This window comes from Rhinichthys klamathensis, unplaced genomic scaffold (genome assembly GCF_029890125.1).
Source record: "Rhinichthys klamathensis goyatoka isolate OS25496 unplaced genomic scaffold, OSU_Roscu_1.1 h1tg000076l_1, whole genome shotgun sequence".
In the NCBI taxonomy this organism is placed as follows: Eukaryota; Metazoa; Chordata; class Actinopteri; order Cypriniformes; family Leuciscidae; genus Rhinichthys; species Rhinichthys klamathensis.
In genome coordinates this window covers 768,698-795,744 of record NW_026606618.1, presented here as the reverse complement: position 1 = coordinate 795,744, position 27,047 = coordinate 768,698, and the positions used below count along the sequence as shown (strand labels likewise).

General features: G+C 36.6%; 1 protein-coding gene across 2 annotated transcripts in view; it reads left to right on the top strand.

Annotated features, from left to right (window-relative positions):
* ntrk3a (neurotrophic tyrosine kinase, receptor, type 3a) overlaps window positions 1-27,047 on the top strand; it is a 219,456-nt gene that overhangs the window by 102,124 nt on the left and 90,285 nt on the right. For both annotated transcript variants that reach the window (XM_056250806.1, XM_056250807.1), the window contains exons 4-9: window positions 1,848-1,916; window positions 19,974-20,128; window positions 20,886-21,028; window positions 21,414-21,555; window positions 24,844-25,140; window positions 26,471-26,485. In XM_056250806.1, the coding sequence (XP_056106781.1) occupies window positions 1,848-1,916; window positions 19,974-20,128; window positions 20,886-21,028; window positions 21,414-21,555; window positions 24,844-25,140; window positions 26,471-26,485 (821 nt within the window). The remainder of the gene's footprint in view (window positions 1-1,847; window positions 1,917-19,973; window positions 20,129-20,885; window positions 21,029-21,413; window positions 21,556-24,843; window positions 25,141-26,470; window positions 26,486-27,047) is intronic.

The window sequence follows — 27,047 nt, the reverse complement described above, 5'->3', positions numbered from 1 at the left end:
TAAAACAGTAATATTATGAAATATTACTACAGTTTGAAGTACGTTTGAAAATGTAATATATTTTTAATATATTTTAAAATGTAATTTATTCTTGTGGTGGCAAAGTGATTATTAAAAAGAATGAACAGTTGTGTTGCTTAATATTTTGTGTGGAAACCACAATACATTTTTTTCAGGATTCTTTAATGAAAGAATTGCTCTTATCAAAAAAAATTGAATCTTTGTAATTGTCACAATGCAAAAGTCTTAACTATCACTTAAAAAAAAAAAAAAAAAAAACGTTTTCAAAAAAATTTAATTAAAATGACTGACTCCAAATCTTTGAATGTATGTGTGTACATACCGGTAGATCTATAGGCTGAAAGGGCTCGACTTCCATTGTTCTATGAACAGTTGTTCTAGTTCGCTGTAATGATCTTTTGTTTTGCTGTCAGTAGATGCTGAAAGAAAATGCAGGTGAAGGGACGGGTCAGGGACGGGTAGCCTGCACGCTCCGGTCCCCTGGGCAGCACTGGGGTGAAAGGATGGATCTGGGTGCATTGATTATCTGTCAACTGCTCCTGATAGGATCTGAGCGGGCCAGTGTTGGGGGTATTAAGTGATCTGAAGTATTCAATAAATATTGATAATGAAGGCCTGTTAGTGAGGCTCCAGGGTTTTAGTTTCAGCCCCAGGAGAGGCATTGCTAGCTGCCGTCCCACAATGCGTTGTGCATGTAAGTATGCAAGAGGAAAGATCCAAGAGCTGAACTGATGTTTTCTTTTAGTTTAAAGGGATGTTCACCCAAAATATGCAAATGAATAGGTGCTGTTCGGTTGACTCGTGAAAAGCCACACAACAAATGTGACAGTAATCCATACGACCCCAGATAATGATAGGTGTGTCTAAGAAAAATACTAATATTTTACCTTTTTAAATCTTGCTTTGAGTGGCTCGAGTAGGACCGGTTACATTTGGTGCCGTGACCCGGTGGGGTATTTAGCGTTCTTGTTAGCCCGCCTGCCTCCCACGCCGGTTCGAATCCCGCTATGACTTTTGTCCACTTTCAACCACTTCTGTCCTGATTTCTTCGAGGGTAGGGTTTATGGGCGGGTAAATGTATGTTTAAAAAAAAAAAAATTTTGATCTTTCGAATGGAAAAATAAGCTCGTACAATTTACATATGAATGTAGCGGGAGACGACGAAAAAAAACAAACGAACAGCGCAGCTTTGGTTTCTGCTCTGACTGCCACAAGACCATGCTGAGTGTGTGTGAGAGAAATCAGGAATGGTGAGAGAACATTGTGCTTGGTACGTTTTTCTTCTTCTAACCAACCACTACGAAAGCAATCCGGTCTAATGCATTTTCGACTACCTCTGGAAGTGGTCGAAAGTGGACAAGCTCAAAACGTTTTAGACCCCTTTTACACCTGTATTTAGTGTCATCCACTTGTGATCCGATTGACCAAAACGCATCTTAATACCAGTTGTAAACGGGTTCTTAGAGACCCTCCCTTCTGTTTTCGAGTAATGCTTCTATCTCGGCCTCCCACATCTGAAAGCTCTGTTCTGAAAACATGGCTTATTTGCTTCACAGTCATTTCGCATTGTATTGAGTTTAGTGGCTTTTAAGGCTCCAGGCCTCCTCCTCCTCGATTTAATTTGTTGTCTTCAAAATGACCAAGTCTCCGTTTATTGAATTGCCAGGCTGCAAGGTACCGTACTGTTGCACTTATTCTCTTAACTTTGGGCTGGTCGTCTCACTGCCGTTGTTTGGCTTCCCTGTGTTTCCTTTATCACCATACCGCAAATAGTCAGTATTAAATCATTAAACTCTCTCTCTCTCTCTGTTTTCTCTCCCCTGCAGAAACTTGTCCGGGAACCCTCTGACAACTCTTTCATGGCAACTCTTTCAGAATCTCCAACTTTTCGAGCTGTAAGTTAAATGTGTTCTTTCTTTCTTTATTTCTTTCTTTCTTTATTCTCTCAAGCCTCTATTGATTTTAGCTGTGGTTAACACTGGCGTACAGACACCCTGCAGGGTTGAATTTCATACCTAACACCGTAAGCAACCAAGGATGCACCGTGATGCGTTTGCTGTGACACATTGAATGTTCTTTTATCAGGTCGTAAAAGCACATTAAGCCACTTTCGCTCTGCAATATATTTGACCTTCAAAATGGGAGGAAAACCTTTTATAATGTGCTAATTATTGTTGCTCATCAGTGTTTTGGCATTGTGAGATTTGTCTGTTGGTTTCAAAGTTGCACGTCATCTCAGTGGAGCCATTTACACTGGGACACCTCATTGATCGAGCGGATTGCGATCCGATTGGGAATGCATAATACATTTTACGCAAATTATGCAAATGATTGGATGTAAAGGGCATTTACATGGTCTTTCCATGATCGGATTGTACCTGATCGGAACACTTGAAACTCTACTGCTTTTAATGTCAATGGACAGTGATTTTTATTTGTTGTCTAAAGGATATATTTAGTAACAGGAAAACTACTAGAATTTTTAAGTGCACCAAAACAATTTTAAATAGAAATTTCCTGTCTCTAAATTATTTATCATGTTTTTCAGTCTTGTATCTTTTAAATATCTTTTATTAATTTGTTTAAGTGTTTTTTTTTCTGTTTTTTCCCCCCATGAAAATAACACTAGATGGATGCTGACATGGCATAAAACAACTAAATAAAATAAATAAAAAAGTGACCAAGTATAATTCATTTTCCATATATCATTATAAAATAACATGAATAAAATAATTTTGAGTGTTGAAGTATTCAATGTAGAGTAGACTTTGTTTTTGGGCTATCCTCCATATTATGATCATTATAAAAGTTTTGGTTTAGCAGTTTTTAACGTGTTTACCTGTTTATTTGCCTATTAGGTGAAATCAGTGTTAGCAAGTCGTTGGGCCTTTGTTTAAAGCAAATCAAGTACCGGTAAATCAATTTCATAATTATAGCGGAGGTGTCATCTCAGTCCTGTCCAACAAGCAAACTCTAATCAGCTGAGTGCATAGGGCTTTATCCATACAGGCATCTGTGTCTGTGTGTATTCGTGTGCGCATGACTAAATGTGATATTTTAAGCCAGGGAAGCAGGACAGCTCCTCTGAGGTGGCCCATCTTCTCTGCAGGGTTAGCACGTCCTTTGGAGATCCTCAAAGGAGAGGAGTACTTTTGGATTTCCTATGAGATATCGAGCATGTGTTGTCCTTAGAAGAAGGAAAGTGCTAACAAAAGCATGTGAGCGTGTACTTTCCTCTATCTTGGTGGGTAACTATCCTAATTTAGCTACATATTCAAGAGACAGCCTTCTAGTTAGCATGTTTGGCTTGGCCCTTTAGGTCTAATGGGGTTTCCAGTGAACCTTAGGTTAAATATGTTCTTGTTTATCATTTAAATGTGCAGTTAACATCATATTATGGCATTTAGCTTCTTGGTTAATTTAAATTCTGCTGGACAGAAGGAAATGACAAATTTCCTAGCATTCACAGCTGCGCTTTGGACAAGTCATGTGATTAGACTGAGGGTAAATTAATTTTGTGTGACATAACGCAGGTCATATGGGTAATACCAGAGCCATGAAGCGAAAATGATTGTGAGACACCCTCTCCAAAAGGACAACACAACCATTTTACATATGTGCACTGTTACGTAATACTAGCCATCTGCAAGTCTTTTGATGTTTTAATAATTTCTCGTTGGTTTTGTTTGTACTAATCCCTCTGTTAAAAATATCCCTACAAGCATCAGAGTGAATTTTGGCACACTCAGAAAGCTGTCTAATGTATATAGTATTTAGTATTTTCTTGCTTGAAGAAATCTTATTTATCTATTTATATATATATATATATATATATATAACAAATAGATAAAACTCAACATCTGTTGATTAAAAACAGATAAGCTGAAAGACGGTTCCTGTCCTTCAACCAGCATGGAGCCGAAATCATCATTCTTTAAAAGAGGACACCGTTTTCTGCTCTTTTTGTGCTTGTTTTAGTTGTACTTGATCTTTGTCACATAATAAAACATGAATTGGATTCAATTAGATAAAGACTTTTTACTTATGTTTTAAAAAAAATCTGTGTTATATAATACCATAGAACAACTTAATATACATGCATTATTTTTATTTTTTTTTAGCATTTTTTCATATTTTAAATAACAAATAGTGCACTGAAGCTTAAAGCTGTTGCACGCTATATTAAGTATGGGAAGCTTATCCTTAAATACCGCTTTTTTCCTCTAAAATGACCTGTTCTTTAAGCAATAAGTATGTCTGCCAGTGTGATTTCAACCATGGTTTTGGTATGCAACAACATGTACAAAGGCCTGTATAACTAGCATAATGGTTTAAGCACATTACTGCTTTACTTTTATATGCACTCTTGCACACCTGCCACAGTGCTGCCAAAATTTGAGACGCAGGCTCTGGGAATCACATGTAATGTCTGCAGTCAGTGCCAGCACTGTCACTCTATAAGAACTGATGCGAACACCTGTAAAACGTGAATGTGAGTGTTTGTCCACACCCACGCTCAAGTGTGCTCACACATATAATTGCTGTCAGTTTTTCTTCTTGACGGCCGGGAGGTGATAGGGGCGTAGTGTGTGTGGCTCAGGACCGAGGGTATAATCACTGCGTAGTGAAACGACCCATGCAGAAAAGCCAGCCTACAATGAAACTTATTTATCACTGCAGTTGCATGTAGGAAATGTGCCAATTACCCATGCCTTTTATGGAAACCCATGCCACAAGAATGCAAGGTCTGAATTGTCAATTAATTTGGTCATTAATTGGTATATATGTAATTAATTTGTTTTGTTTTTAATCAATTGTGTGTGGTTGCTAAGGTGTTGCTAGGGTGTTTTGAGTGGTTGTCAAGTGAGTACTTGCTAGTCCAAGTCAAAAGATCATCAAGTCTCCCAATCTTGTCTGTAGATCCCTCCTAGTCTGTAGACGTCTATGTGTTTAATCATACGACAAACAAAAATTGTGTGATCAGTAATAGTACTCCTCTAAATGCAACTAAGGGTAAGTGTACATGATGACAACGATATGCTAAAAATGGAAAAGTTCTTCCTTTGTAACAGCGTTGTCAAAATAAAAACAATTGTCCAAGAAAACTATTAAAAGAAACACTACACGCCTATAGACTGAACACGTAATACGCATGCGCATGATGTCACCGTTTCACAATTTTTTTTATTTTACACAGAGAAGTTTTTCATTTTCAAAAACTTGCACTTTGAATTTCTTTTCAAAAGTTTGCATTTTCAGGCCTCCAAAACACTGTTGTCGTGCAAATGAACGGCCAAACCGCACAAAAAGTTGACAGTTAAAAACGGTGTCGTTTAATATATTGTTAGCTAACTGCATGATTTGTACATTTCTAAAATGCATAACTTAGACACAGTCACCCCTGATAGCAGAACACTCTAAATTGTAATTGTCATGCATTTTCTGAAAAGCTGCTTTGAAACAATATGTATTGTGAAAAGCACTACACAAATAAATGTGGATTGAACTGTATCGACTGTAAACGACCCCTAAAACTCTTTTAATTTTCTTTTAAAGGAAATAAAAGGGACTTAAACTATTGAATTGTTTTACTTGAACCATCTAAACCAAATGATTCACTAACGAATCAGACCTGCACATTACAAAATAAACATTGTGAAATTAAAACATTACTTCTATTAGATATTACTAGAAAACGAGAGGATTGACAAAAGACTGATTTTAATGTCTTTTTTAAGATCCCTGAAATGTCATCTTAGATGACAAAATTGTGGCAAAAATTGCATTTTACGTACTCGACTTAATTTTCATTCTCCTCGGGCACTAACTGTCCCAAAAAGGATGAAGAGAAACAGTAAGGACTGCAGTAATCAAGACCGATATAGAGTGAGATGGAGAAAACTGCATTCAGCAGGAAAATTGTGGCCTGAAATAATATCTCACGCAGACTATATTGTACAGAGTGAATGACCATAATTAGTCTGCTTTGTACAATAAATTACAACAAGTACAAAAACACAGCAGAGGACACTGAAGTAGCCTATCTGAGGTGCAGATGTAGGCCAAGTGTCTCATTTATGTTTATTTGCTGCAAATCCAGTTATCGTGAATAAGCTTGGAGAGGAACAGCAGGAAGCGCTGTAGTTTTCCGTTTTGTCAGTTATCTATTTTCTGACATCTTTGCTTTTTTACAACATAACTAATAAGATTGAGGCCTTTCGACTGTAACAGGGATGTCATTGTTGGATTGAACATTTCTCTGACAGAATATACCTTAACCTCTCACTCCCATCCCCCCTCCCCCCCTTTTTTTGTTGTTATTTTACAATCTCAAGGCAAGCGTGAAGTATGCCTGGATGTTTGTCAGCTTGCCCTTGAGGTGATCTTGATTTTAAAGATGTCCGCTGATCCTTCACGACAAGTCCTTGATATCTCTCGCATTGTCAGAATTGTATTGACATGGAGAGTCATTGTTGGGCAAATCAAAGCAGAAAGTATCTCATGCAGTCACATGGCTGGAGCTTGACACATTACAGACTCCGATCAAAACGATAAGCGTGTCTAACAGGAGGGATTTTCTTATCATAGTTCATGTAGACCTCTGTATGCACACTGTGTGTCATTTTATATATACATTTGTTTTCATAAAAATAAACTTCTCAACTGGTTGGTTACTGCTCAGAAATGGGTTACATCAGGTTTGATCCGACACAGTCATGGGCAATTTGGTAAAAACAATGCTAAATGCTAATAATATGAAATTAACCAGATAGCAACATAACAAGAGAGGAGTAAACACTTTATATGTTTTATTGTGTGTATATATACAGTGTGTATATATATATATATTTATATATTTATTTATATATATTAACTGCATTTTTGGGCAAATTCATCAGTCACTATTAAGTAGCTGCTAGTCAAATTATCCAGATGCTAATATAGACCAGTTGTGTGGCTTGCCGTCATTCTCAAAAACTACAAAACTAGTTAAGAACAGCCTCTTTTACCTATTTGTTTACCATTACCTGAAGATAGCTGGTTAGCAGTGCAAGCTTTGCCTTTTACTGTATCTAGCCAGGATTCTGAGAATTCTCTAGATTAACGTTACCGTGCTTAGCGGAAGTGATTTTTTAAAATACAGGCTAAAAACGAGTCACAGCAGGCTTTATCTGACACACTCATGGACAGCAGGGTAAAAAAACTATGCTAAATGCTAATAATTAAATAAAATTAGCCATATTAATGCATATAGATAGCAAAATAACAAGAGACGAGTTGACTCTTTCCTTATCTTTTGGTGTTGATATAAAAAAAACTGCTGTATTTTGGTGCAAATTTATGGTCACTTGGTAGCAACTAGTCAGATTAGCAGGATGCTAACAGGCCGGTTGTGTGACATGCCCTCATCCTCAAAAAGGACAAAACTAGTTAAGAACAGCTGCTTTTACAGTTGCATTTTTCACTTTTTCCTCTTTACCTGAAGTTAGCTGGTTTGCGGTGCAGAACCTAGCCCCCTTGTTTCTGAGCGTTTTCAAGTGCGAGTGAGGCGACAAATGGTAAATCTTCTGTACCCGCTCGGAGGATGATGATATGATACAAGCCTATTTACGGTCAAAGCACAAAAGCGCATTCGCCACAGTCCGCAGACTCAGTCACTCAGCCGCCGCGTTCAGCCTTCCGGCTAGCAGCTGCGAGCACCATCAATCCGTTTTATTCTGTTGACCTTTCTCTAATCTCAGTCTGTATAAAGCGGCTCCCACAGACACGAACTTCATGTCTGGCTCATCGCTCGAAGGATCATCACCGTTTATAAAAAAAAAGGACTAAGAGTAATAGTGACAGTAAACAAGCTGCGGGGAGAGTCTATTTTAAGGCATTTGTTTCCCACATTTACAGCTGTCTAAAAAGTATTAAAAAAATAAAACAGAAACAAAACACTGCAATTTGTTTTTTAGCCAGGGAGCCGGGTTAACAATTTAATCAGATTATTTAACAGGCCTAGTGTTGTCACTGAGCCAAGGTAGTTAAATAATATAACAAAGTAATTATGTTTTCCAGGATGTTGGAATGACCCAATGTGAGCTTTAATTGGATGGATAAAAAGTTATGTAAACAATTGATGAGAGAATGCTAATTATCAGGGTTTGAACTTGAATATTAAATAAATGTATAACAGTTTAGCGTTTTATCATTTTAAAATAGAATTTTGTAGAGAACTGCTTATATATATATGTATATAAGCACATTTATATATATATATATATATATATATATTACATAATTAATTGTAATTGATTTTATTAATTTTTTTTATTTTATATATATATACATATATATAAATATAAATTAAAAAAATATATTAATAATAAAATCGATTAAAATTAATTATGTAATGATGATTTATTTATCAAATTAATGCTTATTTTAAATTATTGTCTTCAGATTGAATAGACATTGTCATCATTGAATAGACATTAAAAAAAGTATTTATTTTTTTAAGTCAATGTGGTGTGTTTTATCTCCATTTTGCACAAGTGGCATTATAGCAATATATCTTGCAATTAAGTTCATCAGTCTATCAGAAGTAAATTTTACAGCTCTAATAAAATTTCCTGCCATCTCAAGCGACAACGGGGGTAGTGAACTAACTCTTTGAATTTGAAGCGACAACGGGGGTAGTGAATTAACTCTTATCCTTGTTTTATTCTGCGGAACAGGGTCAGAAATGGTGCAGGAACTGTCCGTTTTGGAAGAAATAGTTTTGAAGTTATAGATGAAAGTCTATGGTATAATTTGGATAATTTGAAAGTTTTCTCTGAAGGGACCTGACCTCCCTCGACTCCAGCGTCGCAACCTGTGGAATCGGTGCCCGTTTTAGTAGTGATTGCAGGTAGTGTCCATCAGCTGAGTGGAACCATGCCCAGCCATCTAACAAATGCCAATTTATCGAGTTCACTTTTAAGTCTCTGTCAAACATGACACAAAAAAAGAGCGATAAAAAAACCACACACTCGCTCATATTGTTTGTCTGCAACATAATGAGATTACTGATTTGGGAGAGAACTGTTAAGCCTGCTGACACATTGTGGAGGGAGATCGTACATTAATCCTCGGTTTATAAGGATGCTTAAGTCATTATGCATGTGGAAAAAGATTAAAATGCATATATTCATTAGTCTTGGGACTGTTAAACAGAACTTGGCAATATTGCTGAGAATCCATTTTTCACAGTTCCCTTCACTTCCTAAAAACATTTCTGATTCCTATCAAACCTGGCAGCATTTGTGACGCTTTAAAGACGGCTTGTTTAATGTCGTACATGCTAATTAGCATCACAGATGAAAAAAAAAACACTGCTTATCTGCACTGCTTTTAGTGGTATTCTCAACAAAATATTTGACGCATGAAAAAAGCTGTGATTTTTCACAATATAACAGCAAGATAGGACTGTGAAGAACGTGTTTTGACAGTTTAAAACCGAGCTGTGCGATTTTAGCGGGTATAAAGGTACTTTTGTCTTTCGCATTGACCTCTGACCCCACCTGTTACCATGACTACACGTGGTCTTGTCTATCCATCAAGAAAGGCCAAGCTTTTGTTACACCAACTAGTGAAAGTGTGAGAAGAAAACAGAGATACTTGACAGAAATCTGTCTGTAATTTCCTGACCATTAACAGTAACACACTGCTCTGAGGAACACAGACCTGCATATACCGGTACTAGCACTCTGAACGTTTTCCAGATGAAAATAAGCAATTCATAAGCTGAAAAGTCATCGATATGGCTGTGCTACTTCAAAGCTCTGTGTGCCTGGCTGTATACTTTGGATGCAGACCAAACTAAATCCTTGAATCATGGGACAGTATGGACATTTACAGTTCATTGGAGTACCTAACAGAAATGCAGATATGAAAATAAAAATTGAAGAATTTACGCACTATACCAAATATTAACCCTAAGTATTGGCTGCAGTGTTACTTTTAAAAGTAACGTGTGACAATATCGCGTTACTCCCTAAAAAACAAACTGCTTTACTTAGTTAATTTTTATGGTTACACTTTTTCTTTCCTGGGCTGGGCTTGCTTGTTTTTGTAAATGTACAGGCCCTTTCTACGGAGCCCCTAAAGGGACCTTTGCAAAAAAATATATATATACAGGCTTTCGCGTGCTCACGAGAAACTATCGACTGACAATTGAGAAACTAAAAGATGATAGTAAATTGTGTAACAGTAATAATTATATAATTATCCACTAGGGCCTTGTCATGACACTCATATGCATACGTTTGTTGCAAATGTATTTATAGCTGACCTTTTTCTTTCTTTCACTCTAACATAAGTGTCATTGCGATCATGACTGAAGACGAACTAGCAAAATATATGGTCAGATATGGGGATCGTCTTGCAGTTAGAGCATTTTGCTGTCAAAGACACAGACTTTGACTTCAGACTTCTAGACCTTAAAATGCGTTTTAAATGTCGCACAGTGATTTATATATATGTGTCGAAAGGCAAGAGCAGAAACAATGTCTCTGTATTGAAGTCCTAGTTTTAAATATCTCGATTAATTCATGCGCATCCACATCCATGCTCTTGTTTTCTTCATAGTAAGATGGCAGTGACGCAAATTGTACGCAATCCGGGAATTGTAACGAGATAAGTTTCTCGCGAGTCGCGAGCACGTGAAAGTCTGTATATTTTTATTTTTTGCAAAGGTCCCTTTAAGGGCTCCGTACCTTTCACACCAAAAGTGAAAGGAATAAGCCTCTCAAGCTGAAGGGTATGCAAATTCACACCTGTGCACCTCACATTACTTGTAATGTTACCCCCCAACACTGATTAGTTATATATAAGAAAATATATATACAAAATAATTAGAGTTAGTTATGGTATTTTAGTTATGAATAGTTTTGTTGTATTTTTACATCTATGGTAGAAAAAGCCATACTGATTGCACACACTTACTGTTTTATTTTGTTTTGTTTTGTTTTATTCTGCTTAACTAAATAGAATTAAATTAGTGACGCATTGATTTTAATGCTTTGCAAATCTCAAAAGATCAAACGTTTGAAAGCGGCAAACGCATCCTACAGTACCTCTTTCTTGCATTCTATTTATTTCTCTCTTTCTCTTTCCCTCTGCCACTCTCTCTTTCTTTTGTGGTGTTAGGCCCTTTTATGTGTCGAATAATAGGAACTATGCTTTCATATTGATTGTTAGCATGAGGTAATCACTCAGAAGATGAAGATAATAAGCTCAGCAGAGAACTATAGAGAGGAACATGACTGATGCCTGGCAAAATGTTCATGCACTGGTAATGATGTCCCCCTGTATTGATTATTACTTCCCACTTACCCCAGCGATTAGTTTACATATTTAATGAAATTCAGTTTAAAAAGCTAAAACATTTATTCAGTCTTTTTGCGCCATGTATCTATTGCAATATCAATGTCCATCCTTCACAATTTGCCTAATGCGTTTTATATCAAGATGTTAATCCAAGACTGATGGGGGCAATATATTTCTATGAAATATGGATTTTCAATGGAATACTCAACGCAAAGGGTTGTGGGTAACAAGAGCAGGAAGACAGTGAGGAAGCTGTTCAGGGCTGGGTGATGCAGATAAGAATATTTTTGATTAATTATTTATTTTGTATAATTTGGTTCTTTGTTTCGTCTGAAATGGCTTAAAATGTTTTTTTTATTTTTTTTATTGAAAAAACCCAAAAGTGTTTAATATAAGAACTAAAATACAGTAAAAATACTATATTACAGTAATTAATCAAGTCACGTTGCTACACACACACACACACACGCGCGCACACACACACACACACACACACACATAATATATATACATATATAAAAATAATCTTAATCAGAATATTTTGTTTGATTAATGAAATTAAAGGATTAGTTCACTTTTAAAAAAACTTTTGCTGATAATTTACTCACCCCCATGTCATCCAAAATGTCCATGTCTTTCTTTCTTCAGTCGAAAAGAAATTAAGGTTTTTGATGAAAACATTCCAGGATTTTTCTCCATATAATGCACTTTGCTGGGCACCAAACGGTTCAAGGTCCAAAAGACAGTTTCAGTGCAAACTGCAAACTGTTCAAAGGGCTTTAAACGATTCCAGACGATGAATAATGGTCTTATCAAGCGAAACGATCGCTCATTTAAAAAATAAATAACAAAGTTTAAGTTTTATAAGCTCAAATGCTCGCCTTGCTCTGTTCTGTGTGACTCTCCTGTTCGAACTCGTTCATCAAAATGAACGAATCTTTTTCCGAGTCAATTCGTTCATTTCGTTCGTTAAATGAACCAAATGACTCGAAAAAAGATTTGTTCATTTTGATGAACGAGTTCGAACAGGAGAGTCACGAACGTGCATCACAGAACAGAGCAAGGCGGGCATTTGACATTATTAAACTTAAACTTTGTAATTTATTTTTTAAATGACCGATCATTTCGCTTGATAAGACCATTATTCATCGTCTGGAATCGTTTAAAGCCCTTTGAACAGTTTGCAGTTTGCACTGGAACTGTCTTTTGGACCTTGACCCGTTTGGTGGAAATCATGGAAAAATCATGTTTTCATCAAAAATCTTAATTTCTTTTCGACTGAAGAAAGAAAGACATGGACATCTTGGATGACATGGGGGTGAGTAAATTATCAGCAAAAGTTTTTTTTAAAGTGAACTAATCCTTTAATACTTTTATATTTTACACATACACACACACACATACACACACACACACACACACACAAACTCCAGATTTTTCCATGGCAGAAAATGGAAGTTACCAGCGTGTCTGTTGTTATCTGATGTCACCAGGTCATTCGGTAACACAATCTCATACTTCCCTGCCCACTCGTAGGCATATTTCAGCATCACTCACGCTTTCTCGGGTCACGGCAGACCACCATCAATCTCTGTCGTTCCCCTTCGGTCGCTCTCTGTTGTGCAAACACTACTCATGCCTGACAGAGCAGCGCTGCATGTTTCGCTCCCATCCAATCCATATTGACGTGTGTCATTTAGAGCTGTGGTCAATGACGAGTCTTTATCACTCCCTTCGCTCCCACTGCCCGCTGACAGCTTCCAGTCTAGAGCTTATGAAAAACACCAAAGCTGCTTAATGGAAACTGCCTACTGCCACCGTAAATGGAAATGGAGTCAGTCCCAAGATGTGGTGGAGAAGTGCAGGTTGGGAAATGATACCTGCTGTTTGGAGCTCATCCAGAAAATCCATATGGATTGAGACGAATGTGGATTTCCATACTTTGAAGCTGGCAGTGCAGGCATATTGTGAAGATAATGATGCAGAAGGTGTGAGAGCCCTACAAATACCAGTTCGCTTTTCACCAAGTTTGTCTCAATGTCTACGTGAGAATTTCTTTGCGGATTTGTTTGAGAAAGTTAGGCATGAAATGGCTTTCATTGTCTTTTAATGGAGAGTTAAGCAAACAATTTGTCTTTTTTCTTTCATTTTTACCCTCCGTCAGGTACCGTGTGATTGTATATGACACCCTGTTTGATTGATAATTAGGTTGTGATGACTGGAGGGACTTAAAACTTTAATTATAATATGATTAAACAATGCCCCCCTCACAGATCAGGCTAACGATGCAGGAAAGCCAATTTAATCCCTGTAAGAATGACTCTGAGCATCACAGGAACGGTAATGAGAGCTTGCAGAGAGAACCCTAATATCCGCCGCATGAGGTTCGGTCTCCCTGCGAGCAGTTGTCACCACACACACACTTGAATGGGAAACTTTCTATTTTACATTCATTGCTCTTAATAAAAGGTAATGGCCCCCAACACTGCACATTTTGGATGTCACATTTGTGACATCCAATTTGGTTCATAGAATCATTTACTAAAGTGTTTCCGATAACTCTGCCCTAAGCTTACTGCTTTTTTAGTCAATGGCTAATTATTGTCTTTATTTGGCTCATTGGGAACATTTTTGTGGAGACATATTTTGTCTAAACTGCAGTTTTTTTCCATGTAAAAATGCACACACACGCACAAACACACAAATTTTTGCAAATGTGTTATTTGTTTATTTATGTGTATATTCTAAATGATTTAATTGTAATTTTTTTGTTTACATACTGTATATAAACATTCACATTGTTATTTTTTTATCATTTTTATCATATTTATTTTTAAAAGTGTTACTGTTCATTTTGTATGTATTCATTTATATTTTAATATACATGTATAAATACTAAGATTTATTATTATTAAATAATTTTATATAATAATAAATGTAATTGTCAAATTTTGTATCATTTTAATATAATATATAATAGTTCATATCATTTATTTGATCTATTTGACTTTATATACTGTATATGTAAATGCATTTATTTAATTATTTACACAGGAAAAAAAGGCACAAAAGCTGTCATTTCAAAAGGCACACCTTTTGTATCTAAAGAGTGTGTATTAGTACTTCAAAGGTACATATTAGTACCTAAATGGTACATATTAAGGGAACTGTCCCAGTGACAGCTTTTGTCCCTTATTTTTCTGGGAGTGTATTAGAGTTTTTTGTTCTGTATGTTGTCAACTTCTCCTTCTCTTCCATACGCACTGGGTTGCTGCCTCTGCATTATCACTGATATGGCCTAAATTTTTAGTCATATGCATGTACATTAAATTGTCTCCTCTGAAAGCATTAGATGCTCAGGTTAGGACCTCAATGGCTGGAGCTTAAACTGCCGCCCACTGTAATATGTCCCAACGTATGACCCCAGCAGCTTGAAACTGTAGAGCACCCGCCGGAGCCTTGTCCCCTAGCTTAACCTTTCATTGGCTCCATATAATGAATCTGAATGGATCTGTCAGTCTACATCCAGGCCTAGCGGTAAAGCTGGTTCTGTCAGCCATTTTATCCTAAGGGAAAGTGCTTTCTAACATTACAGGTGTACCTAGCTGCCCTCTACACTTTATTTGCACTCGTTGTCGTTGGCTTTAACCTTCTGTTTGCTGCCTTGCTTCACTTTGTTTTCGAGTCTAACCGGCATCAAAATATGCGAACTTGCAGCAGGTGTAGCCTATTTCTCAATTGTCATTAAATCTGGATTATGCCGTCTTTCTCGTCCTCCAGGTTTCCTCTTATTGGAAAAGTGTTTCCATGGAGAGCGTTAGTTGAGTTAGTACATATGGGTTTAACTCATCTACAATGCATAGCTGACATTTACCCAGCATGTCTTGAGAGCTCCCTGAACATACGCTGATGCCGTCTTCTGATTATTTATGTATAAATTCTGCTCATGTTGTGTGCGCTACTGTATGCAGATGATCAATTTATAAGAGGAAGAATGAATAAAGCATTTTTTTAGAGTGCTTTTGAATTGATTCATATTATAAAGGCTCAATTATACTCTCCGTCTTAGCTAGGAAGCTAACTGCTGTTTGTCACCTCCATTTCAATGACTCTCACTTTTCATTAAGGCATGAGATGTGTGTATTACCATTTATTTATCAGTATCTGCCTTCCTTGGCCCACTGTTCAATGCTCCAGTGGATTTATTCAATGGTGTCCCATCGTTTGACTGTGTGCGGATACAGAAGCACATGCATAATGTATGGCTACTATGCAGATGTACTTCAGACCATGTTATTTTGGCTTTTTTTTTTCAAGCACCCAGGCTCGATGCATCAACGTCCCCTGTGTTTTTTTCTTTTTTCTTCCCCAGCTAGCAGTCACCTTGACATTTCGAAAGGTTAATTTTATATTTTATTCAAGTTAGCAAGTTATGAAAATAGTTATTCTCTTTAGCTGTAAATTAGCTCTCCTAAGAGCACCCTGATGAAAAAATAGCTTTAACTAGCCTTATGTAATAGTTCACTTGTCAGCTGGTCTTTAAATCTGGATGTTAGCTTATCTACCTTAGCAAGATTGGTTTGGTTGATCTATTTTGACTGTTTTAGACTAACTTTGGACACTTAGTCAGGCTGGTTAAGATCAGCTAAAGACCAGATTTACCACATTGGGAAAGCAGAAAATGAGCTGAACATCATCTTGGATAGGTGGGAAGATCAGGTAAAACCAGCAATAGTTGAATTTCTGTAGCAGGTACATCAGCCTAATATGGTAAGATGGTGTCTTAGCTCGGCCAAACCAGTTAAGATGGTCTGTTTAGATGGATTTTGGCACTTGTCAGTTGGTCTAGCTGGGAAACCATCTAAAGACCAGCTTGGCCATGCTGTGAGACCAGTTAAATCAGCCTAAGATGGTTAGGTTGTCTACCCTAGGTTGGTCTTTAATGATTTGACATGTTTTTAGATCAGGTTTTGGACTGAATTACCAGATAAACCAACTAAAGACCAGCTTGGCCATATTGGGGAAAAAAAAACCACTTGGAGAAAGATGAAAGATCAGCCAAACCAGATCAAACCAGCAATACCACCTTAGTTGAATTTGTAAACCCGTCTAATTTGGTTAGCTGGTCTCTCAGCCTGGTCAAACCAGTTAAGATGGTCTGTTTAGGTGGTTTTAGAGAGTTTTGGGGCACTTGTCAGCTGGTCTGACTTGCTAAACCAGGTAAAACCAATAAACCTTCTTAGGCTGGGTTGTTATTATTTTTTGGTTTGCTTGTTTTGTGGGTGCAGAGAGGTTTTGCATGCGGTTTCTTTTCTTTTTTTTAAATCCTAGCTGTAGATTATATTTAGTTGCATTTTATTGTTATCGTTTAGCATTCTTTTTCCCTGTGGTCCATCAGAACAGGCCTGTTGCGACCTATTTTTTGGGTTGTGACCCACTAGTTTAGAACCACTAATCTAGATTATCATATTGTCTGTAAAACGTGGGCTATAAATTAACATGTTGTGCATGTTCTTTCTCCATTATGAACTGTTCATGACACTGCTTAGTATAAAGGAAATGTGAACTCCTCTCATTAGACATGTTAATTTAGTTTTAAAGGGTGGAGAAACTACTTAGACTGTCCTTTGATCATTATTCATCAAAGCTCCAAAATGCACGAGCAGGTTGCGCTTGTCCTTGTGCGGAACGTGCCGACAAAAGTGTTTAAAGATTCACGAGAAAAATGTCCCCCTCATTTGTGCAAATGAGCAACAATGCAGTTTCCCAGAGCTTACAGTTCGGCCAATTTCATATGCATGGGATTCAGCTCATATGCCTCTATCTCCTGCCCTATCTTGCAAATGAGAAAGGTTATCTCGCTCGCACCAATTGATGAATGAATGAGCGTGCAAAGGTTTAGGCCGTCATGCTCCGCCAGGCTGCAGGCCAGGTGAGACATATCCTGCGGGTTTTAATATTTCGTACTCTTAAAGGGGAGAGACTCCCACTGAGATCAGATCCAGAACCTTCCGCAGCGCTGCAGGATCCTGCCGGCTGGAAGCCCTTTAAGCGAGGAGTGAGTGTAAAACGGAACAAAGGCGATTACACCCTGTTCTTTGCTCTCAGTAACTATGGTTGATAAAATATAAAAGCAGTTTTCATACAATTTACTAAATCATTACAATTGGGGGCTGCAGAGGCAAATTAGCCTGTAATCTGACACAAAGTATAATTAAGGATTATTCTAACAGTTAATGTTATATATTAAAGCTAGACTTTTTATAAATCCATTATGTTCTTTTTGGGAGCATTTGAACATGGTTTACACTGTTTTTGGCCTACAGAATTAATCAAAGCCTAAATTGGAATATATGTTATACAACAATAAATGTTGTGTGTTGGTGTACTTTTTTTTTTCTAGATCTTTTACCTATTTTTTTATTTAATTTTATATTATATTATATTATGTTATGTGTTATGTATTTTGTATATATAAATATACACACATGCATGTATATATTTAAGAAAAAACTGTTATTTATATTATATATAAAATATGTATATTTATATATAATATATACTACATATATATATATATATATATATATATATATATATATATATATATATATATATATATATATATACAGTATATACATGCAAATATTTCCTAAATATATACATACGCGTGTGTGTGTATTTATATATACAAATAATTATACACTGTACAAACACATTATGTAAACACAAACTTTTATTTTGGATGCGATTAATCGTTGCCCAGCATATTATAATATATTATATTTATTTATATTATTTATTTTTTAATATGCATTTACCTCCTAGTTCATCTCCCCATATTTTCTTTTTAATATATTATTAAAATTACATTTCATCTAGTTTATCTGTCTCCCATGTTGGTTTGTTTGTTTGTTAAAAATATACAATCTTTAATCTAAATATCTATCTCTGAGTTTTTATTTTATTTTATTTAAGTATATTTTATCTCCTAGTTGATCTTTTATGTTTTGTTTTGTTTTGTTTTGTTTAGTATATTATTACCGGAGGTTCAGATCCACTTAGAAATGAGGGCCTTTGAATAACCTTGAAGTGAAAAAGGTTGTGAAGCACTGAAGGAGAAGTGAAGGAGTGAAAGAGAAGATATAAGAAGGGAAAGAGGATAGTGTCAAGTACTGGAACGACGCCCCTGACTCAACATTTCCAGGAAGTTGAAGACCCTCTAAACTCTCAGTGGAGCCTTCATGATCGCGGAGAGATATGTCAGAGTTGACATTTAGACATTTGGAGGAGGTTGATGTAGATGATGTCTGTTTTTTGGTGCAGGAGTGGGGGTGGTTGCGAACAAAGGTTGTTTGAAAGAGCGTGAAATGCGATACTGAGAGGGCTAGAGATGGTTGTTGTTCACAGTGATATAGCTGCTCTGGGAGTAGGTGTTGGAGTCATTGGCATTGAGATGGTTCCGAAAGGAAGCCCTTCATTGGGCCAAGTGATGTAGTTGTGGGTGGAGGTTTTATGTGGGATTGACCTCACACTCTTCCGTCTGTCCAGTTAAACGTATGCAATTATAATCCCATATGTTACTGAGCACAGAGAAGATCCTTTTAGAATGCCTAATATCTTTTACTCGCACACAAGGTCCAACTTCTTGCTAATGTGGGCTTAATTAAGAAAAAAATACAGGCAAATATTCATAATATAATTTTTTTTTGATATTTAAATATTTATCTTGACGATGAAACACATTATTTTGCAGTCTTTTACATGCATTTTTACAGCTTCTACATGCTGGGCTCTAATCAAATTGAACCCAAAACATTTGCTTTGGTAAAGTAAGAAAAATGTGAACCTTGATTGCATTTTCAGTCATTTCGAATAAAAAACAAAATGGCAAATGTGTCAAACAGCGCAGGTATATGCCAGATATATCAAAGATGGACTTCGATATATACGAAGTCCATCTTCATTTCTCTATCTTGGACAAAAATTGTGATTTTGTTTGTCACAAAAGCTGATTCAAGATTGAGGTAAAAGCTGTTATACATGAACTCCTGATTTTTCTTTGAGACGGGTTTATTCTTCAATTCACTGTCTTTGATTCAATTTGCTCACGGCATTTACATCAGCTGGTTTAAGATTGTTCTTACAATTTGTTGGATTATATGATGTCATCATTTTGCGAGAATACATTTTAGACTGTATCAAAATATAATGCCACATTTATATCACATCTTGCAGCTTAGTTTTTGCCCTAATCCAGAAGCTCATGCTTTGTTTGACTTCGTTTGCGGGACTCTGATCGCCCTAGGCACCAGTGGTGAATTTGGCACGCCGAATAGCTGGACAGACGTGGCCAGGAAAGGGCTGCAGTCCAGAAAGCATTCGTACACAAAGCCCTGGGCACAGAACTCGTTCTGGCTGCAAAATGGAAGAATGCCAGCAGCTCTTTGGGCTGTGGTTGACTGATGGGTGCTGGAAAAGTTGATGTTTTGAATAACGGTGTCCTTCACCTAGTTTGCTACTGTTTCTCTGAATGGACCTACTTGGCATTGTATGCATATTTGTGAGTCCTCACTAAGAACTCTATTGTGTTGTGGCAGGAAACTGGAAGGAGTGGTGTTTAACTGCAGCTGCAGTATCCGTTGGATCCAGCTGTGGCAGCAGCGAGGCGAGGCCGGACTCCATAACCAGCAGCTGTTCTGCAACAACGGAGTCTCCAAGATCCCTCTACAGCTCATGAACATCTCTCAGTGTGGTATGGGACACTTTCTGTAAATTGTGGTTGTCATGAAAAGAATGGTTTGGCTTCAATGCAAGCTAAAAGGGATATTTCACCCCAAAATTACAATTCTCAGTTCTGTCATTATTTACTCGCCTTCATGTCATCCTAACCGGCATGACTTTTTTTCTTCTGTAGAACTCAAATGGTCAAATGTTGTTTTGGACCCCATTGATCATCATTGAATGGACAAAAACAAGCATTTGTCAAAAAATATCCTCTTTTATGTTCCGCAGAAGATAGTCATACAGATTTGAATCCAATTGTGAGTGAGTAAAGAATCACAGAATTGTCATTTTTGGGTAAAATCCTTGAAGTTCTTTAACAGCATTTATGGCAATGGCGATTACCACAGCATTGTTGTTCTTCATAATTTTCAAAGTGGAAAAAAAGGCTCAAAAATAGAGCTTTAAAACTTAAACAATTATGAATGTTAGCATGAGTCTAGTGTGGAAAAATGGCTTCCTGATGTTGTTTGTGTAAAATGATACCCTATCATTTAATGCCATTATCTTAAAAAGCTGGTAAACTGAAATATTATTATTGTTTAAATTATTATTAGTCAAAATTATTTTCTGTGCCCACATTGATGACATAATGGAATTCTTGCCACAAATGCTGTCAATAGCTATTTCACTTATTTAGATTACCTTATACATATTTATATTAAAAACAATAAATTACCTGCTGTCTATTTTTAATACCAATGACTGCTTGTCTATTTCCAACCAAGATTTGCCGGAAATCAGCGTAAGTCACAGTAACCTGACGGTGATAGAAGGTGACAGGGTCACAATCACCTGCAATGGGTCAGGGGTGCCTGTACCGGAAGTGGATTGGACTGTCGGTGAACTGCACTCAATTAACACACACCAAGTAAGGCGGACTTCTGCTGACTAGAAATAAACATGCACTTTTTTGTAGCTTATATGTATTTTAGTCAGGGTGGATGGCATATTTAATTTAGTCGACAAAATCTTTTGGAGGCCAGCTTAAACCACTTTAAACTAGTAAACTGTGCTTAAGCTGTGTTTTTTTTCCTCTCTGCTGTATGGCCAGTACAGCCTTAAAATGACTTTACTACTTATCCCTTACAGCCTGGTTTTATTCGTTTCGAATAAAATATGGCGTCTACCACGCCTCGGACTATTAAATGATCCACTTGAGCCTTACAGTGACTAGTTATAACCATAAACCATTTGTTGAATCTGTGCAAGCTTGGCTTTGTTTTCAGAAGCTATTGTGTCCTCCTCTCTTCCAGTCCAATCAATATCCACCGAATGTCCACTCCATCAACTTAACTCTGGTCAATGTCAGCCGAGACGATAACAGCTTCATGCTGACCTGCATTGCAGAGAATATAGTTGGGATGACTAATGCCTCAATACAGCTTTCAGTGCAGTGTAAGTGCCTCTTTTTTTGCTTCTGTGCTCAAATGCCTTTACATTCAGCCTCACTTCCTCTAACGTGCCAATTCTACCTTTCTGCCTCAGAGTAGCTCACTGAACACTGTCTGCCTCTTTAGCTTGATACCGTCAATTGCTACTATGCCTCACGGCTACCAACTCTTAATTTGTATTGCCTTTTGTTTTAAAGGGTAGGCATTTATGGAAGGAAGATCACCAAAAAGCTTTCTTTCTTTTTTTTCTTCTTTGAAGTAGTGAGTATTATTGATTGAAATAGCTCTGGGGAATGCAGAATCAATGCGAGAACAAGGTAGGGGTGAGGTGTGTAATTTTTTTGTTATTAAAATAAGTACTATTATTTCAGCTTAACATGTAGGCAACTCTGAGTAAGTCGTTGTGTCGGTTGATGTTGCTGAAAAGTGTACCCACTGTGGCTCTGGTGATTTCAAAGCTTTGCGGTTTGATTAAGCATTCTGACCAGCACAGCATAGCAACTGGCTCAGCCAATGGGATGTGTTTGGGGCGGGGCTATCTGATTGACTGACCAATGACAGAGAGAGAGAGTGTGTCATGAAAACCTGTTTGACAACAGATGGTTTTGACATACTTACATGGCAATTTTTAACTCTTTTACGTTTTGGTGAATTGGGGGCTAATTGATATGAATTTGTACAATCTCATACGATCTGCGTTTTTTTTTTCTTCTTTTAAAAAAAAATCACATCATACAAATTCATATGAAATCACCACCTTGTAAAATAGTTATGTTTTCTCATAAGATCAGGTTGGATTGTTTTAGTTTGTTTTCGTTAGGTGATGTTAGTTCACACTTCAACTTTTAAATATTTTGTATATGATCTTTCTTTGTCAAATCAAATTCTATAAATCACAGTGAGGCTATTTAAGTTTGTTATGAAGTCATTAGAAATTGGTTCACCAGAAACAATCCTCCTACTACAACAAAAAACAAAATAAACAAGAACTCAGGTCCAACACAACCCTATGTGTTGTAGGAAAGTCATTTGTGTAGTTTATTGATCTATGAAAGTGAGAGCTGTTCTTCATCTGGACTTTTCACACGAAAAAAGGCTGTAAGTGAAATATTAGAGAGATTTATCAATGTTATCATGTTTCAGTGTGTAGTAGGCTACATGTGATTGCTTTGTGGCAGAGTTAGGTGGTGTATTTTCTGTGTTTGTGTGTGTTTGGGGTCTTAGAAATCAGAAACTTGGAAATGTTCCAGTTTTTGTTCACTTAAAATATGTTTTTGCTTTATATTACACTTGGAAAAAAATCAATGCATGCTGCATTTTTTGGCGTTAAGTTTATTTTTCCCATATAGGGGTACGAATGCAAAAAATAATGTCCCAAATGAAAAATAAAATGAAAGAAACAACAATCCTGAGGCAATAAGCAACTCATGAAAATTGGCAAAAAGAAACTATGCCTCTAATCAAACATATATACCCCTGAGAAACAATAACAAAAATACAAAGAAAAAGCCAAGAACAAAGACATAATCTGCCTCAAACAAGTATCCATAAAGACGTGGCTCTACCCATCACATTTTGACATCCAGTAATAAAACTTTAGTTGATCTAAATCAAATGAAACTAATGCATGAAACAATTACTCCAGAACTGACTAACTAGGTGATGTAATGACTAAATAGAAGTGTGCTTCCTTCAGTTTACTTAATGAAGACCATTTTGAATGTGCTTGTCTTTTGTGCATATTAAAACTATTTGAGTTAACGGCATAAATTGTCACAATCAGAAATAAAGTGATTAAAATATTAATTCCACTATTGCCATTAATTAAAATAAATAGAAAAATAAAAAAATCACAGTAAGCAACCACACTACAACATCACACCATCAAACAACAGCTGTTTTCGCCCACTTAGATTGAAGTAAGGCAATTATAGACCTGCTTATATGAACACAGCTACAATTACAATGTAATGTGAGGTCGCCGTGTTGAATCTGTATTTACATTTATACTGAACGGTGTTGGCCAACAACAATGTAAGATGATTCTTCCCACATTCTATCTATTGACCGCATGAGATTTGCTTAGAGCGGCAAATTCTGTGGAAATAAGAGTAAGTCTCTCTCTCTCTCTCTCTCTCTCTCTCTCTCTCTCTCTCTCTCTCTCTCTCTCTCTCTCTCTCTCTCTCTCTCTCTCTCTCTCTGGCCTTGAGACTGGAGAAAAGTCACAGAAATCAAGGGATGTCAAATGATGAAAAGTTTTAGATGTACAATACTGTTCAAAACTTTGGGGTTTGTAAGTTTTTGGGAGAAGTCTCTTATTATAACCAAGGATGCATGTATTTGATTGATAAAAAAAAAAAAAAAAACTATCAATGTTAAAAACTACGGAGCCCCTGGCCTAAAGGGACATGGTGGTGGAAAAAAAATTGGGAGAAAAATTAAGACGATACTTCTGCGTTCTCTCGCAAAACCTTTGTGTTCCCCGAGAAAACCTTTTGAGCTCTTTGCGAGTGAATGCAAAACATTTCATATTGTTTTCATTTACCATGTCCCTAGGGGCTCCTTAGAAAACAATTGTGCTGCTGAATATTTTTTTGTGGAACCCGTTATACTTTTATTTCAATATTCTTTGATGAATAGAAAGTTAAACACAACCTTTACTTGAATTAGAGATATTTTGTAACATAATAAATGTCTTTACCGTCACGTTTGATCACTTGAATGCATCCTTGCATAATATCAGTATTCATTTCTTTACAAACTGTATTATCTATAAATTTAAAATCCTTATATTAATAACTTGAAATACATTTTCTAGAATAAATACATGAATAGATCTATTCATGTGAATAGAAACATTTGAGCGAATTAACCACTGATTTGATCCCTGATGAATGTTTAATATGGACGTTTGACATATTTACCGCATCATAATTGCTGACAGTTACCGTCTTACTAACACATGGTGGGTGGAGAAGATAATGGAAACGTTTATCGACTGCAGTTGTTTCCCACCTTTGGCTCGGCGCCTCCATTCCATGGAATGTCCGCTCGCACACATGCTTGATGGCCAGCCAGGCAGTTAACTTGGGATCTTCTGTCCAAGAGGCAGGATTGCGGATCAAACAAACATCCGTATACAGACCACCTGTGCCACAGCGGCCAAAGTCCCGCTCATGCATAAACGTGGTTTATGGTTATCCGTGCTCATTGGTCTATGGATTTATGTTGGACGGTAACACGAGGTAGTTAATCCTTTCTGTATAAAAAGTCATTTGTTTCTCTTCTGCAGTCCCTCCTGTCATCATTAAGTTTGAGGAGCCGCAGAAATTGCACGACACATGCATGATGTTCACGGTTCGTGCGCACCCCCTGCCCACCCTGAGGTGGTACTATAAGGGCGAGGAGATCAAGACCAACGATTACGTTCGTCCAGATGTGGAGGTCTATCAGGACAACCTGGAGGGATGCCTCATGTTCAAAAACCCAACACACCACAACAATGGCAATTACACGCTGGAGGCCAGCAACTTCCTGGGAGTGGCTGTCAAAACTGTGTACGCCCACTTCCTCCAACCACCTTTTGATGGTACGTGACTGACTTACACTCAATTAAATCGGACATTTCAAGTCTATGTCAGCCTGAAATCCATAGTTGCTTGTTTTTTTTCCCCCAATGAGTAATATAAAAAAATTCTATTTGTTTCATTATTTAACTGTCAAATACATATAAAGATCTCTTTTTCTTATAAGAGTGGGGAAAAGTAATGCAAAAGAAAACAACATATAACGCTTAGTGGACCAGCAAAACTTACTTTAAACGCTCATTTTCCGCTTGTGCAAAAGTAGTCAAATTCTCTGGTACTGGTGTGTCCTCTAAAGAGCACATGAGGAGGGGTTCTGTGATTTGAGATGTTAGGTTGCAGACGCCGTGTTGAGAAACAGAACCGACTTGATGTCCTTTAAAGGCCCCGCCTGAATAACTTATTAACACCTGAGGTGAGAATCCACCAAGATTATAGATAAATATAGATACAGACATTTTTTGTGTGATGCTATAGCAGGCATAAGAGTGTATTCTGGAAACCTAGGTTCAGTCTGTGCTTACATACCGGGGTAGGTATATATATATATATGTAGAGTTGGGTTTAAAATTGATGAATGATGTATCACTGAAAAAAAAAATCTATCTGTCTGTCTGTCTGCTTTCATTCAAAGCTGGAAATGAACAGTTTTAAGATTTTATATGTATATACATTTAATATTTTATCTACTAAAGATTCTGGACTATTTCTATGTATATTATTCTTTATATATATTAAAATGTTATACAATTAATTTAAAGATTTTTATCAAGTGATTTTTTTCCCCCCAAGAAAAAAACTCGCATTTATGACATATCAGCACTGATTTAGCAATAAGAAATGTTTCTTAAGCACCAAATCAGCATATGAGAATAATCTCTGAAGTATCATGTGACACTGCGACTAGAGTAATGATGCTGAAAATTTAGCATTGCCATCAGAGGAATAAAATACATTTTAAAATAAGAAACAGCTATTTTAAATGTTAAATTTTAAACAGTTTTTTGTTTTTACTGTATTTTTGATCAAATGAATGCAGCCTTGATGTGTGTGTATATGTATATATATATATATATATTTATGCAGATTATATGATGACATCATGCATGATTCCACATTAATGTAATATTATATATATGATAAATATTGTCATTTTTGCCCCATATTATATTCTAAAAGACTAATTTGAACATTACCATAATTGCACAAGAAATGCACTGTAGGGTGCATGCTGATCATTTTAAAATGTGTTTACATGAGTCCTTAGAGCTGATCTCGACATATTCATATCTGGTAATTATATATGTGTGTTTTTTTCTCTCCTTTTCTCTGTAGACTACCCCGATTATGGTGAGTTTCTCCCTTTAATTGGATGCGGCATGAATTTTTGTAACTTATTCATTAGTTTTGTTTATCATAAAACAAAGAATGATTTAGAAAGAAGTAATTTAGTTTGTGCACTGAACAAACAAATATCCTCCAAACAATTACCTTGGCCTTATTCTCAAATGGCTGGCCGCCATAGTTGGGCATGCTGTTATTAGACCTGTTTTGTATTTTTGGCTTAAAGTGACCGATATTTGTCAGTATGTGTGAAAATCAGATCCTTTTCCAGACAGTGTCCAGAGGACAGTCACTTACCTTCACAAGAACATTTCTTACACTGATACCACCCTAATTTACCATATTTAATAAAGTTGATGCATGGAAACTCTACGAATGACAGATTGTTACTGTCAGACCTCTGAATGAAGTTGGAATGAAGATGGCTGTGGTGTAGAGAATCAGGTTTTCCACACGGGACCTCTTTCGAGGTAAAAAAAATAAATAAATAAAATAAGAACAGCCTAAGGCTTTTGTTCAATACTACATAAATAATAGTGGCAGATTAATTCAGGAGCAGACTCCCTGT